Source organism: Plecotus auritus (genome assembly GCF_963455305.1).
Source record: "Plecotus auritus genome assembly, chromosome: 11".
Taxonomy (NCBI): Eukaryota; Metazoa; Chordata; class Mammalia; order Chiroptera; family Vespertilionidae; genus Plecotus; species Plecotus auritus.
In genome coordinates this window covers 599,232-614,572 of record NC_137777.1, presented here as the reverse complement: position 1 = coordinate 614,572, position 15,341 = coordinate 599,232, and the positions used below count along the sequence as shown (strand labels likewise).

The following is a 15,341-nucleotide window of genomic DNA, read 5'->3' as shown; positions in this document are numbered from 1 at the left end:
CACAAAAGGCACACTGACTTCATAATGGAAAGAAATGCTTTTAATAAAAATCAGAAAACACAAAGTGATGCATGCACCTCGGGGTGACTGGGCTGAGGATCTAAGAAGAAAAGAGTCCTTTGTTCCCAGCGTGGCAGAGTCTATCCGGGGTGGCCACCTGCCAATATTCTGAGAAATAAAAACAGAACGACAAGGGAGAACACGGGGTTCGCCAGGGTGAACGTGGCCAGGGAACAGGCCTCTCTCCAAGCAAAGGAAAAATACAGAGGACCGGAGGGCAAGGGTAAGTAAACAATGTTACCAGAAGGATTTAACACTGTGCTACCCAGCCAGTGTGGCTCCCAGGTGCAGGGGTGCCCACCCCATACCCAGTAGGGGGATCGTGGGAGGCAGACGACCAATGTTTCTCACTCATCCATGATTCTATCTCACTATCCCTCTCCTCTCTATTAAATAAAAAATACATATATATATATTTATTAAAAACTAAGTGAAACCTCATTAAAGGATATTTTAAAACCTTGTAGAGTAGGATATTTTTGAGAGTTAACATTCCACCACATAAAGAGTCCATTCACTCTAAAGACAGAGAAAGCAGTAACAGGCCAGTCTCAGGGTCAAGAGTAGCCTTCTGCAGCAGCTGCAGGTACGTGAGGTTCTCGTGCGTGTTGGGGTCGAAGAAGCCCTTGGTGTCGTCGCTCGGGTCGGCCAGGATCGCGTTCATCTCCTCGTCGAAGTAGCCGTTCTGGTAGGCCACCTCCACGGGCACGCGGTGGCTGTGCACGGGGTCGATGATGCCGCCCGTGGCGATCTGGGCCTCCAGCAGGCGGATGCCGTGGTCCCGGACGATCAGCTCCTTCTGCATGGCCTGGAAGAGGGAGATCTGCTCCCCGGTGTAGGGGTCGGTGTAGCCGGTGACCGCCCGCTCGGCCGACAGCAGCTTGTCCCGGATCTCGCCGCCCACCAGGCCCGCGGCCACGGCCTCGTCCACGGACAGCCGCCGGTTGCGCATGGGGTCGATGAGGAAGCCGGTGGCCGCCTGGGCCTCCAGCAGCACCAGGGCCGTGCCCGGCCGCAGGTGGCCCTTCCACATGGCCTGGTAGACGCTCATCTTCTCGTGCCGCCCGGGCTCGTCCCTGGCGGGCACCAGCACCCCCGCGATGCAGCTCGTGCCCTCCAGGTAGCGCTTGACCGAGTCCATCTGCATCACCTCCTGGGGGCTCCTGGTGCCCTGGGCCAGGCCCTGCAGGGTCTCGGGGTCCAGGACCCGGGACACGCCCAGCTGGGACGCCGTCACCTGGCGCCTCAGGCCCGGGAAGGACAGCTTGCTGAGCCGCTCCTCCGTCTCCGTGACCACCTGGGTGAGGATGGCCACGAGGCCCGGCAGGGCCAGGGTGCCGGCCGCATGCTGGGCCAGCAGCTCCCCGCGGCGGGCCTGGCTCAGGTAGGAGGAGGAGAGGACGTCCCACACGGACACCGGCTGCCCTCGGAATCGCCCGGCATGCACCTCCATGGTGGCCGCACGCAGAGCCTGCTCCTGGAGGCGCCTGGCGGCCTCTGCGTCGGCTTGAGGGCTGGACTCCCGCTGGACGGAGGCGGCGTGGCCCTGCTGGTGCTCAGTGCCCTGGGGCCCCTCGGCCTCCTCGATGATGGTGGTCAGCCGGCGGGTCAGCGCGGGCAGGCCCAGCCTCCCCGAGCGGAACTGGGCCAGCAGCTGCTCCCTGCTGACGGCGCTCACGTAGTCGGACTCCAGCACGTCCCACACGGGCACGGCCGGCCCCTGCAGGCGGCCCACCTTCACCTCCATGGTGGCCGCGCTCAGGGCCCGCTGAGGGTCGGCCGGGGCCGGCTGCGGGCTCCCTTCCTGGGCCCCGGCCAGCAGCGAGGTGAGCGAGGCACCCAGCTCCTGCGCGGTCAGCGTGCCCGCCCGGTACCTGAGCAGCAGGTCCTGCCGCAGGCTCTCCGACACCTCCCGGTAGAAGAGCAGCTCCCAGACCGAGACGTCCCAGCCCTGGGCGCCGCCCGCACCCGGCGGCAGCGTCACGCGGACGTCGTGCAGGGCGCGGCGCAGCTCCTCGCTGAGCTGGCGCACGACGGAGCCCTGGCCGGCCAGCTGCAGCATGTAGAGCCCCGTGTCGGGGTCGCGCACGCAGCGACGCAGCAGCTGCATGTAGGTGAGGTTCTCGTGCGTGTTGGGGTCGAAGAAGCCCTTGGTGTCGTCGCTCGGGTCGGCCAGGATCGCGTTCATCTCCTCGTCGAAGTAGCCGTGCTTGTAGGCCACCTCCACGGGCACGCGGTGGCTGTGCACGGGGTCGATGATGCCGCCCGTGGCGATCTGGGCCTCCAGCAGGCGGATGCCGTGGTCCCGGACGATCAGCTCCTTCTGCATGGCCTGGAAGAGGGAGATCTGCTCCCCGGTGTAGGGGTCGGTGTAGCCGGTGACCGCCCGCTCGGCCGACAGCAGCTTGTCCCGGATCTCGCCGCCCACCAGGTCCGCGGCCACGGCCTCGTCCACGGACAGCCGCCGGTTGCGCACGGGGTCGATGAGGAAGCCGGTGGCCGCCTGGGCCTCCAGCAGCACCAGGGCCGTGCCCGGCCGCAGGTGGCCCTTCCACATGGCCTGGTAGACGCTCATCTTCTCGCGCCGCCCGGGCTCGTCCCTGGCGGGCACCAGCACCCCCGCGATGCAGCTCGTGCCCTCCAGGTAGCGCTTGACCGAGTCCATCTGCATCACCTCCTGGGGGCTCCTGGTGCCCTGGGCCAGGCCCTGCAGGGTCTCGGGGTCCAGGACCCGGGACACGCCCAGCTGGGACGCCGTCACCTGGCGCCTCAGGCCCGGGAAGGACAGCTTGCTGAGCCGCTCCTCCGTCTCCGTGACCACCTGGGTGAGGATGGCCACGAGGCCCGGCAGGGCCAGGGTGCCGGCCGCGTGCTGGGCCAGCAGCTCCCCGCGGCGGGCCTGGCTCAGGTAGGAGGAGGAGAGGACGTCCCACACGGACACCGGCTGCCCTCGGAATCGCCCGGCATGCACCTCCATGGTGGCCGCACGCAGAGCCTGCTCCTGGAGACGCCTGGCGGCCTCTGCGTCGGCTTGAGGGCTGGACTCCCGCTGGACGGAGGCGGCGTGGCCCTGCTGGTGCTCAGTGCCCTGGGGCCCCTCGGCCTCCTCGATGATGGTGGTCAGCCGGCGGGTCAGCGCGGGCAGGCCCAGCCTCCCCGAGCGGAACTGGGCCAGCAGCTGCTCCCTGCTGACGGCGCTCACGTAGTCGGACTCCAGCACGTCCCACACGGGCACGGCCGGCCCCTGCAGGCGGCCCACCTTCACCTCCATGGTGGCCGCGCTCAGGGCCCGCTGAGGGTCGGCCGGGGCCGGCTGCGGGCTCCCTTCCTGGGCCCCGGCCAGCAGCGAGGTGAGCGAGGCGCCCAGCTCCTGCGCGGTCAGCGTGCCCGCCCGGTACCTGAGCAGCAGGTCCTGCCGCAGGCTCTCCGACACCTCCCGGTAGAAGAGCAGCTCCCAGACCGAGACGTCCCAGCCCTGGGCGCCGCCCGCACCCGGCGGCAGCGTCACGCGGACGTCGTGCAGGGCGCGGCGCAGCTCCTCGCTGAGCTGGCGCACGACGGAGCCCTGGCCGGCCAGCTGCAGCATGTAGAGCCCCGTGTCGGGGTCGCGCACGCAGCGACGCAGCAGCTGCATGTAGGTGAGGTTCTCGTGCGTGTTGGGGTCGAAGAAGCCCTTGGTGTCGTCGCTCGGGTCGGCCAGGATCGCGTTCATCTCCTCGTCGAAGTAGCCGTGCTGGTAGGCCACCTCCACGGGCACGCGGTGGCTGTGCACGGGGTCGATGATGCCGCCCGTGGCGATCTGGGCCTCCAGCAGGCGGATGCCGTGGTCCCGGACGATCAGCTCCTTCTGCATGGCCTGGAAGAGGGAGATCTGCTCCCCGGTGTAGGGGTCGGTGTAGCCGGTGACCGCCCGCTCGGCCGACAGCAGCTTGTCCCGGATCTCGCCGCCCACCAGGTCCGCGGCCACGGCCTCGTCCACGGACAGCCGCCGGTTGCGCACGGGGTCGATGAGGAAGCCGGTGGCCGCCTGGGCCTCCAGCAGCACCAGGGCCGTGCCCGGCCGCAGGTGGCCCTTCCACATGGCCTGGTAGACGCTCATCTTCTCGTGCCGCCCGGGCTCGTCCCTGGCGGGCACCAGCACCCCCGCGATGCAGCTCGTGCCCTCCAGGTAGCGCTTGACCGAGTCCATCTGCATCACCTCCTGGGGGCTCCTGGTGCCCTGGGCCAGGCCCTGCAGGGTCTCGGGGTCCAGGACCCGGGACACACCCAGCTGGGACGCCGTCACCTGGCGCCTCAGGCCCGGGAAGGACAGCTTGCTGAGCCGCTCCTCCGTCTCCGTGACCACCTGGGTGAGGATGGCCACGAGGCCCGGCAGGGCCAGGGTGCCGGCCGCGTGCTGGGCCAGCAGCTCCCCGCGGCGGGCCTGGCTCAGGTAGGAGGAGGAGAGGACGTCCCACACGGACACCGGCTGCCCTCGGAATCGCCCGGCATGCACCTCCATGGTGGCCGCACGCAGAGCCTGCTCCTGGAGGCGCCTGGCGGCCTGGGGGTCGGCCTGGGGGCTGGACTCCCGCTGGCCGGAGTCTGTTTGGCCCTGCAGGTGCTCAGTGCCCTGGGGCCCCTCGGCCTCCTCGATGATGGTGGTCAGCCGGCGGGTCAGCGCGGGCAGGCCCAGCCTCCCCGAGCGGAACTGGGCCAGCAGCTGCTCCCTGCTGACGGCGCTCACGTAGTCGGACTCCAGCACGTCCCACACGGGCACGGCCGGCCCCTGCAGGCGGCCCACCTTCACCTCCATGGTGGCCGCGCTCAGGGCCCGCTGAGGGTCGGCCGGGGCCGGCTGCGGGCTCCCTTCCTGGGCCCCGGCCAGCAGCGAGGTGAGCGAGGCGCCCAGCTCCTGCGCGGTCAGCGTGCCCGCCCGGTACCTGAGCAGCAGGTCCTGCCGCAGGCTCTCCGACACCTCCCGGTAGAAGAGCAGCTCCCAGACCGAGACGTCCCAGCCCTGGGCGCCGCCCGCACCCGGCGGCAGCGTCACGCGGACGTCGTGCAGGGCGCGGCGCAGCTCCTCGCTGAGCTGGCGCACGACGGAGCCCTGGCCGGCCAGCTGCAGCATGTAGAGCCCCGTGTCGGGGTCGCGCACGCAGCGACGCAGCAGCTGCATGTAGGTGAGGTTCTCGTGCGTGTTGGGGTCGAAGAAGCCCTTGGTGTCGTCGCTCGGGTCGGCCAGGATCGCGTTCATCTCCTCGTCGAAGTAGCCGCGCTGGTAGGCCACCTCCACGGGCACGCGGTGGCTGTGCACGGGGTCGATGATGCCGCCCGTGGCGATCTGGGCCTCCAGCAGGCGGATGCCGTGGTCCCGGACGATCAGCTCCTTCTGCATGGCCTGGAAGAGGGAGATCTGCTCCCCGGTGTAGGGGTCGGTGTAGCCGGTGACCGCCCGCTCGGCCGACAGCAGCTTGTCCCGGATCTCGCCGCCCACCAGGTCCGCGGCCACGGCCTCGTCCACAGACAGCCGCCGGTTGCGCACGGGGTCGATGAGGAAGCCGGTGGCCGCCTGGGCCTCCAGCAGCACCAGGGCCGTGCCCGGCCGCAGGTGGCCCTTCCACATGGCCTGGTAGACGCTCATCTTCTCGTGCCGCCCGGGCTCGTCCCTGGCGGGCACCAGCACCCCCGCGATGCAGCTCGTGCCCTCCAGGTAGCGCTTGACCGAGTCCATCTGCATCACCTCCTGGGGGCTCCTGGTGCCCTGGGCCAGGCCCTGCAGGGTCTCGGGGTCCAGGACCCGGGACACACCCAGCTGGGACGCCGTCACCTGGCGCCTCAGGCCCGGGAAGGACAGCTTGCTGAGCCGCTCCTCCGTCTCCGTGACCACCTGGGTGAGGATGGCCACGAGGCCCGGCAGGGCCAGGGTGCCGGCCGCGTGCTGGGCCAGCAGCTCCCCGCGGCGGGCCTGGCTCAGGTAGGAGGAGGAGAGGACGTCCCACACGGACACCGGCTGCCCTCGGAATCGCCCGGCATGCACCTCCATGGTGGCCGCACGCAGAGCCTGCTCCTGGAGGCGCCTGGCGGCCTCAGGGTCGGCCTGGGGGTCAGCCTGGTGGCTGGACTCCCGCTGGACGGAGGCGGCGTGGCCCTGCTGGTGCTCAGTGCCCTGGGGCCCCTCGGCCTCCTCGATGATGGTGGTCAGCCGGCGGGTCAGCGCGTGCAGGCCCAGCCTCCCCGAGCGGAACTGGGCCAGCAGCTGCTCCCTGCTGACGGCGCTCACGTAGTCGGACTCCAGCACGTCCCACACGGGCACGGCCGGCCCCTGCAGGCGGCCCACCTTCACCTCCATGGTGGCCGCGCTCAGGGCCCGCTGAGGGTCGGCCGGGGCCGGCTGCGGGCTCCCTTCCTGGGCCCCGGCCAGCAGCGAGGTGAGCGAGGCGCCCAGCTCCTGCGCGGTCAGCGTGCCCGCCCGGTACCTGAGCAGCAGGTCCTGCCGCAGGCTCTCCGACACCTCCCGGTAGAAGAGCAGCTCCCAGACCGAGACGTCCCAGCCCTGGGCGCCGCCCGCACCCGGCGGCAGCGTCACGCGGACGTCGTGCAGGGCGCGGCGCAGCTCCTCGCTGAGCTGGCGCACGACGGAGCCCTGGCCGGCCAGCTGCAGCATGTAGAGCCCCGTGTCGGGGTCGCGCACGCAGCGACGCAGCAGCTGCATGTAGGTGAGGTTCTCGTGCGTGTTGGGGTCGAAGAAGCCCTTGGTGTCGTCGCTCGGGTCGGCCAGGATCGCGTTCATCTCCTCGTCGAAGTAGCCGTGCTGGTAGGCCACCTCCACGGGCACGCGGTGGCTGTGCACGGGGTCGATGATGCCGCCCGTGGCGATCTGGGCCTCCAGCAGGCGGATGCCGTGGTCCCGGACGATCAGCTCCTTCTGCATGGCCTGGAAGAGGGAGATCTGCTCCCCGGTGTAGGGGTCGGTGTAGCCGGTGACCGCCCGCTCGGCCGACAGCAGCTTGTCCCGGATCTCGCCGCCCACCAGGCCCGCGGCCACGGCCTCGTCCACGGACAGCCGCCGGTTGTGCACGGGGTCGATGAGGAAGCCGGTGGCCGCCTGGGCCTCCAGCAGCACCAGGGCCGTGCCCGGCCGCAGGTGGCCCTTCCACATGGCCTGGTAGACGCTCATCTTCTCGCGCCGTCCGGGCTCGTCCCTGGCGGGCACCAGCACCCCCGCGATGCAGCTCGTGCCCTCCAGGTAGCGCCTCACGCCGGCGTCCTGGCCCACGTCCTCCACGGTGCTGCGTCCCGCCTCCAGCTGCTGCAGCGTTTCCCGGGTGATGATGGACGCCTGGAAGAGCTCGTTGGCCGTGATTTGCCTCCTGATGCCCCGGAACCACAGCTGCCTGGCACCCTTCTCCTTCTCGTCAATCATCGCGGAGATGGTCTGCACCACCTTGCCCAGCGCCTCGGCCGTGTCCCGTTTGTATTTCCCCACCAACTCCAGCTTCTTCTCCTCCGTGACGTACTCGGAGTTCAGCAGCTCCCACACGGACGGCCGCTGTCCCCGGTACCTGCCCACGGGGACGTCCACCCGCTCCACCTCCAGGGCCCTCCTCGTGGCCTCGTCGATGTACGTGGCGTCCTTCCCGTCGCGGCTCACGGGGAACAGAGCCCAGCCCGCCCCCTCTTCCCGGCGGCTTCGCTCCTGAAGCTCCCGGTACGTCACCTTCTCGTGGGTGTTGGGGTCCACGAACCTCTTGTTCATGTGCTTCTGATCTGACACGAGGGCATAGGTGTCTCGGCGCAGACAGCCGCGCTCGTAGGCCGCGGCCAGCGGGAGCCGGAGGTGGTGCCGTGGGTCGACGACCCCGCCCGTGGCCACCTGCACTTCCAGCAGCCGGAGCGCCTCGTCCCGCGTGACCAGCTTTCGGTCCATGGCCTGGGACAGCGGGACCGTGTCCCCCGTGTCAGGGTCCGTGTAGCCTTTGGCGGCCTTCTCGGCGTCCAGGAGCCTTTCCCGAAGCTCCTCGCCCACCAGGCCGGCGGCCACGGCCTCGTCCACCGAGAGCCTCCGGTGGCCGCGCGGGTCCAGCAGGAATCCCGTGGCCGCCTGGGCCTCCAGCAGCAGGGCCGCGAACCCCGTGGGGACGAGGCCCCGTGCGCTGGCCTCGTAGAGGTTCAGCACCTCCTGCGTGGAGGGGACAGTCACCCCGGCGATGCAGCCGCTGCCCTCCAGGGCGACCTTCACGTGCGGCAGCGCCAGGAGGGCCTGGGCCCCAGGCCGCGAGTCCAGCGTCTTTTTGTCGATGACGCCGGCGTTGAACAGCTCTGCGGCCGTCACCTCCCCGCCGATCCCGGCCACCCTGACCGCCTGGTGCTGCTCCTCTGTCTCCTCCACGACGGCGGTGACGATGCCCAGCAGCTGCCGCAGGTTCAGGGCCCGGGCACGCCACTGCTGGGCCAGCTCCCGCCGCCGCGCCTCCGAGAAGTACTGAGACGTCAGCAGGTCCCAGAGGGAGACGCTCCTCCCGGCGAACCTGCCGACCCGCATGGTCACGGTCTGCGCCCGCAGAGCCTGCCTGGTGGCCTCGTCCACGTACGCGTACGTCTCCCCTTTCTTGACGATTTGCAGCAGGTACAGGCCGGTCTCGGGGTCGCGCACGCAGCGCTCCAGCAGCTGCAGGTACGTGAGGTTCTCGTGTGTGTTGGGGTCGAAGAAGCCCTTGGTGTCGTCGCTCGGGTCGGCCAGCACGCGGTTCATCTCCTCGTCGAAGTAGCCGCGCTGGTAGGCCACCTCCACGGGCACGCGGTGGCTGTGCACGGGGTCGATGATGCCGCCCGTGGCGATCTGGGCCTCCAGCAGGCGGATGCCGTGGTCCCGGACGATCAGCTCCTTCTGCATGGCCTGGAAGAGGGAGATCTGCTCCCCGGTGTAGGGGTCGGTGTAGCCGGTGACCGCCCGCTCGGCCGACAGCAGCTTCTGGTAGGTTTCTTTGCCGAACATCCCTGCCCCGAAGGCCTCCTCCACGGTCAGCTTCCGGTTCTCCGTGGGGTCGATGAGGAAGCCGGTGGCCGCCTGGGCCTCCAGCAGCACCAGGGCCGTGCCCGGCCGCAGGAGGCCCCTGGCCAGCGCGTCCGAGATGCTCATCCGCTCCTTCGTGGCCTGGACCAGGACGCCGGCGATGAAGTTGCCTCCCTCCAGGAACGTCCTCACGCTGTCCATGGCGGCCACCTCCTGCGCCGTCCTCGTGCCCTGGCTCAGCGCGTCCAGGGTCTTCCGGTCGATCACTTGGGACCGGAACAGGTCGCCGGCCGACACCTGCTTGCGCAGCCCCCGGAAGACGGCCTGCGCGGGCCGGGTCTCCGCGGCCTCGACCAGGGCGGTGAGGGCCTGCACCACCTGCCGCAGGGCCGTGGCCCGCCCCGACTGGCAGAGCGCCGCCAGCTCCCGCCGCTTCTGGGCGTCCACGTACTCCGAGTGCAGCAGGTCCCAGAGGGACACGGTGAGTCCCTTGAACCTCCCGGCCCCGACGGGCACCTTCATGGCCCTCAGGGCCACGGCCGTGTGGTTGTCCACCTCCAGGGCCACGTCCTGGGGGAGGGGCAGCAGCCACAGACCGGTGTCCGCGTCCAGGACACAGCGCTCCCTCAGCTGCTGGTAGGTCACCCGGTCCCGCCTACCGGGGTCGAAGAAGAACTTGTTGTCCTTGTCCGGCCCGGTCAGCGCCTGGAGCGTCCGCTCGTCCAGGAGGCCCAGCCGGCAGGCTGCCTCCGGGGGGAGGTGCACCCCGTGGGCGGGGTCCACGGCGCCCCCTGTGGCCAGCTGGGCCTGTAGGAGGGGCAGGCCCTCCCGCCGGGACACGAGCCCCTTCTCCATGGCCTGCCACAGCGAGAGGGAGCTCCCGGAGAAGGGGTCGGTGTAGCCGGCCAGGGCCCGCTCCGCCTGCCGGAGCTGCTCACTCAGCGCCCCGCTCACCAGCCCGGCCTTGACCGCGGCTTCTACGGACAGTTTCTGGTTGGTCAGGGGGTCCACAAGGGAGCCGCACGCGGCCTGGGCCTCCAGCAGGCTCCGCCCCAGGCCGGGGGGCAGCAGGCCGTCCTGCATGGCCTGGGTGACGCTGGCCTTGGTCCCCGAGGGCTGCAGCAGCACGCCGGCCACAGCGCCCGTGCCCCACAGGCAGGCCTTCACCGCGGGCTCCTCGGCCACCTCGGCGGGCGACCGCGTGCCCTGGGTCAGCGCCGCCAGGGTCTCCTGAGTGATGATGCCCGCGTCCAGCAGCCAGACCGCGGGGACCTCGCCCCGAGGGCCGGGCACGGTGACCCGGGCCCGCGCCAGGAGCTTGGCCGCCTGCACCCAGCCCTGCACGGCCTCCTGCAGCTGCTGCACCGTGGTCTTCCCCACCTGCACGTCCTCCAGGAAGCCTCGCCGCTGCTCCTCCGTGAAGTGGCAGGAGGCCAGCAGCTCCCAGAGCGACGAGCCGTCCTCCGCGCCCGGCGTGGCCTGCAGGGTCTCCCGCAGCTGCTGCTCGGAGGGGCCGGCGGGCGCACCTTCTTGCAGGGGCAGCAGGTAGAGGCCGGACGCCTCGTCCTTCCGACACTGCCCCAGGAGCTGGGCGTAGCTGGTGCGGCCCCGGCCGTCGGGCGTGGGGAAGGTCTCCGGGGAGCTGGACAAGGCCGCCTCCATCTCCTGGTCGATACAGCCACGCTCGGCGGCCACGGGCGGGGGGAGGTGGAAGTGACCCGCGGGGTCGATGACCCCTCCCGTGGCCACCTGGGCCTCCAGAAGGCGGGCGGCCTGCTCCTCCCGGACGAGGCCCTTCTTCATGGCCTGGAACAGGGACACCCGCTCCCCGGAAAAGGGGTCTCGGAAGCCGGTCAGGGCGCCCTCGGCCCGTCGCAGCCGGGCGTACAGCTCCGGCCCAACCAGCTCCCTGCGCACAGCCTCCTCCACCGACAGGGCCTCCAGGCTGTCGGGGTCCGTCAGGGCTCCGGTGGCCGCCTGGGCCTCCAGCAGGGCCAGGGCCACGCCGGGCCGCAGCAGCTGCTGCTTCATGGCCTGGTAGAGGCTGAGCCTCCGGTTGGAGGCCGGCAGCAGCACCCCGCCCACGGCCCCCGAGCCGCGCAGGTACGCGTGGACGCGGTCCACGCGGAGCAGGGCCTCGAGACTGAGCGTCCCCGCCAGCAGCTGGTCCAGGAGCTCCTGGTCGATGATCTGGGCCTCCAGGAGCTGGTAGGCGGTGGCCCGGCCCCGCAGGGCGGGCAGCGTGACGTCCGCACACCTGGCCGCCTCCCTCTGCAGCCGCGTGGCCACCTGCTCCAGGGAGACCTCGCGCCGCCGGAAGCTGTGCAGGAGCTGCCGCCGCCGGGCCTCGCTGAAGCACTCGGAGTTGATAAGCTCCCACGCCGACACCCGCCGTCCCCGGAACCGCCCGTACTTCCCCGGCAGCAGCAGGTTCTGGAAGGCCCGCCGGGTGGCCGCGTCCGCCAGCTGGGGCTGGGCACTGCTGAGCGGCAGCAGGTACAGGCCCGTCTCGGGGTCGCGCACGCAGCGCTCCAGCAGCTGCATGTAGGTGAGGTTCTCGTGCGTGTTGGGGTCGAAGAAGCCCTTGGTGTCGTCGCTCGGGTCGGCCAGGACCAGGTTCATCTCCTCGTCGAAGTAGCCGTTCTTGTAGGCCACCTCCACGGGCAGGCGGTGGCTGTGCACGGGGTCGATGATGCCGCCCGTGGCGATCTGGGCCTCCAGCAGGCGGATGCCGTGGTCCCGGACGATCAGCTCCTTCTTCATGGCCTGGAAGAGGGAGATCTGCTCCCCGGTGTAGGGGTCGGTGTAGCCGGTGACCGCCCGCTCGGCCGACAGCAGCTTGGCGAACACGCCGGGCCCGATGACGCCGGCCTTCAGCGCCTCCTGCACAGAGTACCTCTTGTTCTCCTTGGGGTCGATGATGAAGCCGGTGGCGGCCTGCGCCTCCAGCAGGATGAGGGCCGTGCCCGGCCTGAGCAGCCCCTTCCTCTGCGCCTCGTCAATGCTGAGCCGCTCCTGGGAGCCGGGCAGGAGCAGGCCGGCGATGCAGCCCGTGCCCTGCAGGTACTGCTGCACTGAGTCCAGGCTGCCCACGTGCTGGGCCGTGGTCTGCCCGCGTGTCAGCTGCTCGTACACCTCCGGGCCGATGATCTCTGCCTTCAGCAGCTCTCCTGCGGTCACGGGGACCCGCAGCCCCGAGAAGGTGGTGTTGGCAGCGGCCGCGGCCTGCTCCAGGGTGGTCCTCAGCACCGCGGCCAGCTCCTCCGTCGACAGGGCCCCCGCCCGGTGCTGCTGGGCCAGCGCTGCCCTCTGCCCCGCGGGCACGGCCTCGGAGAAGAGCAGCTCCCACAGCGACACGGGCCGGCCCTGGAACTTGCCCGCGGAGACGGTGGTGGTGGCTGCGCTCAGGGCCTGCCGGGTGCTGTGCTCAATGAACGGGGGTCCCCGTGGCTCCTCCCCAAGGGCCTCCCCCGGGAGGGGCAGGAAAGCCAGCCCGGTCTCGGGGTCAGTGACGCAGCGGGCCAGCAGCTGCCCGTAGCTGAGGCTCTCCTGCGTGCCGGGGTCCGAGAAGCCCGCGGCCCGCAAGAGCTGCTGCTGCGTCTCCTCGTCCAGGCAGGCGAAGCGCAGGGCGGCTTCCAGGGGCAGCCGCAGCCTGCGGGCCGGACACACCAGCCCGCCCGTGGCCAGCTGCGCATCCAGCAGCCGCAGAGCCAGGGCTTTGTCCACCAGCCCCTTCTTCATGGCCTGGAAGAGGGGGAGGCGGGAGCCGCTGAAGGGGTCGGGGAACCCCTCCACCGCCTGCTCGGCCTCCAGGAGCTGCCCGTGCAGCTCGGGGCCCACCAGGCCCGCCCGGACCGCCTCGTCCACGCACAGCCGCTGGCCGGTGGCCGGATCCACCAGCGTGCCGGTGGCGGCCTGGGCCTCGAGCAGCGGGAGCGCGGCGCCCATCGGGAGCAGGTGCTCGGCCACGGCCTGCGAGAAGCTCTTCTTGCGGCCGGCGGGCAGCAGGACGGCCCCCGCCACAGCCCCGGTGCCCTGCAGGTAGCGCTGCACCTGGGGGCGCGCGCTCACGTCGGGCACCGCCAGCCGGCCCTCCTGCAGGCCCCGGGCCGTCTCCTCGTCCAGGACCCCCGCCTCCAGCAGCTCCGCCACGCTGGCCGCCCCGCTCAGCGTGCGGAAGGTGGTCTTGAGCGGCAGCAGGGCCAGCCCGGTGCCGGGGGCCGGCACACACCTGCCCAGCAGCTCGCGGTAGCTCAGCCGCTCCAGCGTGTTGGGGTCCAGGAAGCCCGGTGCGCGCTCCGCCAGGCCGCGCTGCGTCTCCCGGTCCAGGAGGCCCTGCTGACAGGCCAGCTCCGGGGCCACCCGCACACCCCGGGTGGGGTCCACCAGGCCGCCCGTGGCCAGCTGGGCCTCCAGCCAGCTCCACCCCAGAGCCCGGGGTACGACCTCCTTCCCGATGGCCTGGAAGAGGGGCAGCTTCTCGCCCCCGTAGGGGTCAGCGTAGCCGGTGACGGCCCGCTCGGCCGCCAGCAGCTTCTCCCGCAGCTCCAGGCCCACCAGGCCCCGCTGCAGGGCCGCGGACACGGGCAGCAGCTGGCCCTGCGCAGGATCCACGAGGCCCCCGGTGGCGGCCTGGGCCTCCAGCAGGGCCAGCCCCAGCCCGGCGGGCAGCAGGCCCTGCTTCATGGCCGCGTAGAAGCTCAGGGCCCGGCCAGAGGCCTCCACCAACACCCCGGCCACGCTCCTGGCCTGGGGCCCGGGGGGAGAGCTGGCTTCCGGCACGGCCTTTGTGGTCTTGGGGACCGTGGCCGGCTCGGTGCCGCTGGCGGCCAGGACGTCAGGAGAAGCGTCGCCGTTCATGGTGCCCGGCTGGCTGTGTGGGACTCGCTCTCCGGGATCCGCTGTGTCTGCTGCCTGCGGAGGGTGGAAGGGTCCGTGAGGGGCCCTGGATGGCCCAGGTGGGCAGTCGGGGGCTAATCCCAGATTCTGGGTGCCCTCCAGGGGACAGGGTCAGCACCCAGGTGGGTCCCTCCATCCCCGGGCCACACTCAGGCCTCCATGTCGGGCCTCACCACCCAGTGTTCACAGGCACCAGCTCCAGCCTGTCCTTCGCCCAGTGACCTACAAACTCACGCCCTCCCTCCAGCTTCCTGCTGGCCGCAGCCCCACACTCCACATCCCCCTCCTCCACCCTCTGACCCCACCCTGTGACCCCCCAGGCCCCCACCCAGCCTGGCTCTGTGTCTTACTCCGCCCCCCCCCCCCCCCGCCCCGACCTGTGCTCCCTTCTCGGTGTGGCATCTCTACGCCCACACCTGGGCACACCTGGGGGTCCGGGACACCAGAGTCCGTGCCCGTGTGCTGGCCTTGCAGGCTGTGGGCAGGGCCAGGCACAGTCTCCAGCCGGTGGGTCCCGGTCAGCTGACTCCAAGCCCAGCCCCCACACCCCCCACTGTCCCCTCAGACAAGAGCCGGGTGCACCCTGAGCGGCGGGGACAGGTCTGGCCTGTCTCTTCCGTGCTGGGTTAGACTGGGTGCCCCAAACCACAGCTCAGTCCTGGCCTCCGGCCAGCCGGGGCCTCTGCAGGTGCAATTAAGACAGGTCACCCCGGGGCTGGGCTGCGGGATCCTCGGCCCGCTGTCCTTGGAAAGACACTCGGGGACACGCCCGCCCGGCTGGAGGCAGATGGGCGGACCCACCACATTCCAGAAGCGCCCTTTCCCAGAGCAGCCAGGCCCGGCTGGGAAGGTGCTGCTGTGGTTCTGGGCCACCCGGGCTGTGGCAACCGTTGCGACAGCCGCAGCCACCAGGGAGGCAGCGCCCGCCCTCTCGGCCTGTGAATCGTCCCCTCTCCACTTCCCCAGAACCACACCCTCGGCCCCTCCTCCCCCCCCCCCCCGCCTCGGCCCCGTCCGCTCCGATCACTCGCCCACACCTGTCCTCACCTCTCCGAAGGCTCCCCAAACCCCACACCCACACCCCGCCCCCCTCGAGTCTGGGGAGAAGCTCAGGCCCAGGTCTGCCCCTCGCCCCCCACGCCACAGCCTATGTTGACGGGACCTCGGAATCCGGCTGTCACATCTGACAAACCTATTTGGGGTCATGACCTCCAGGTCATAGGGCGTGGGGACCCTCGTCTGTGGGGCAGGTTTCTGCTCATCTCCACTTCCCCGTGAACTCGGAGCGCCTCGAGGCTGCTCAGCCCGAGCCGCCCCCCAGCCAGGCTGCCCCAGACCAGGACCCACCCGCCCCGACAGACATGCCTGGCAGCCTCCCGGCGGCGCC

General features: G+C 70.7%; 1 protein-coding gene across 1 annotated transcript; it reads right to left on the bottom strand.

The window, feature by feature from the left end:
• Positions 1 to 26: 26 nt before the first annotated feature.
• EPPK1 (epiplakin 1) lies at positions 27 to 13,915 on the bottom strand (the record flags this gene model as incomplete). The annotated part of the gene is made up of 1 exon (XM_080646717.1): positions 27 to 13,915. One exon carries the CDS (start codon positions 13,913 to 13,915, stop codon positions 575 to 577), a length of 13,341 nt encoding a protein of 4,446 aa, XP_080502843.1. The 3' UTR covers positions 27 to 574.
• Positions 13,916 to 15,341: the final 1,426 nt, after the last annotated feature.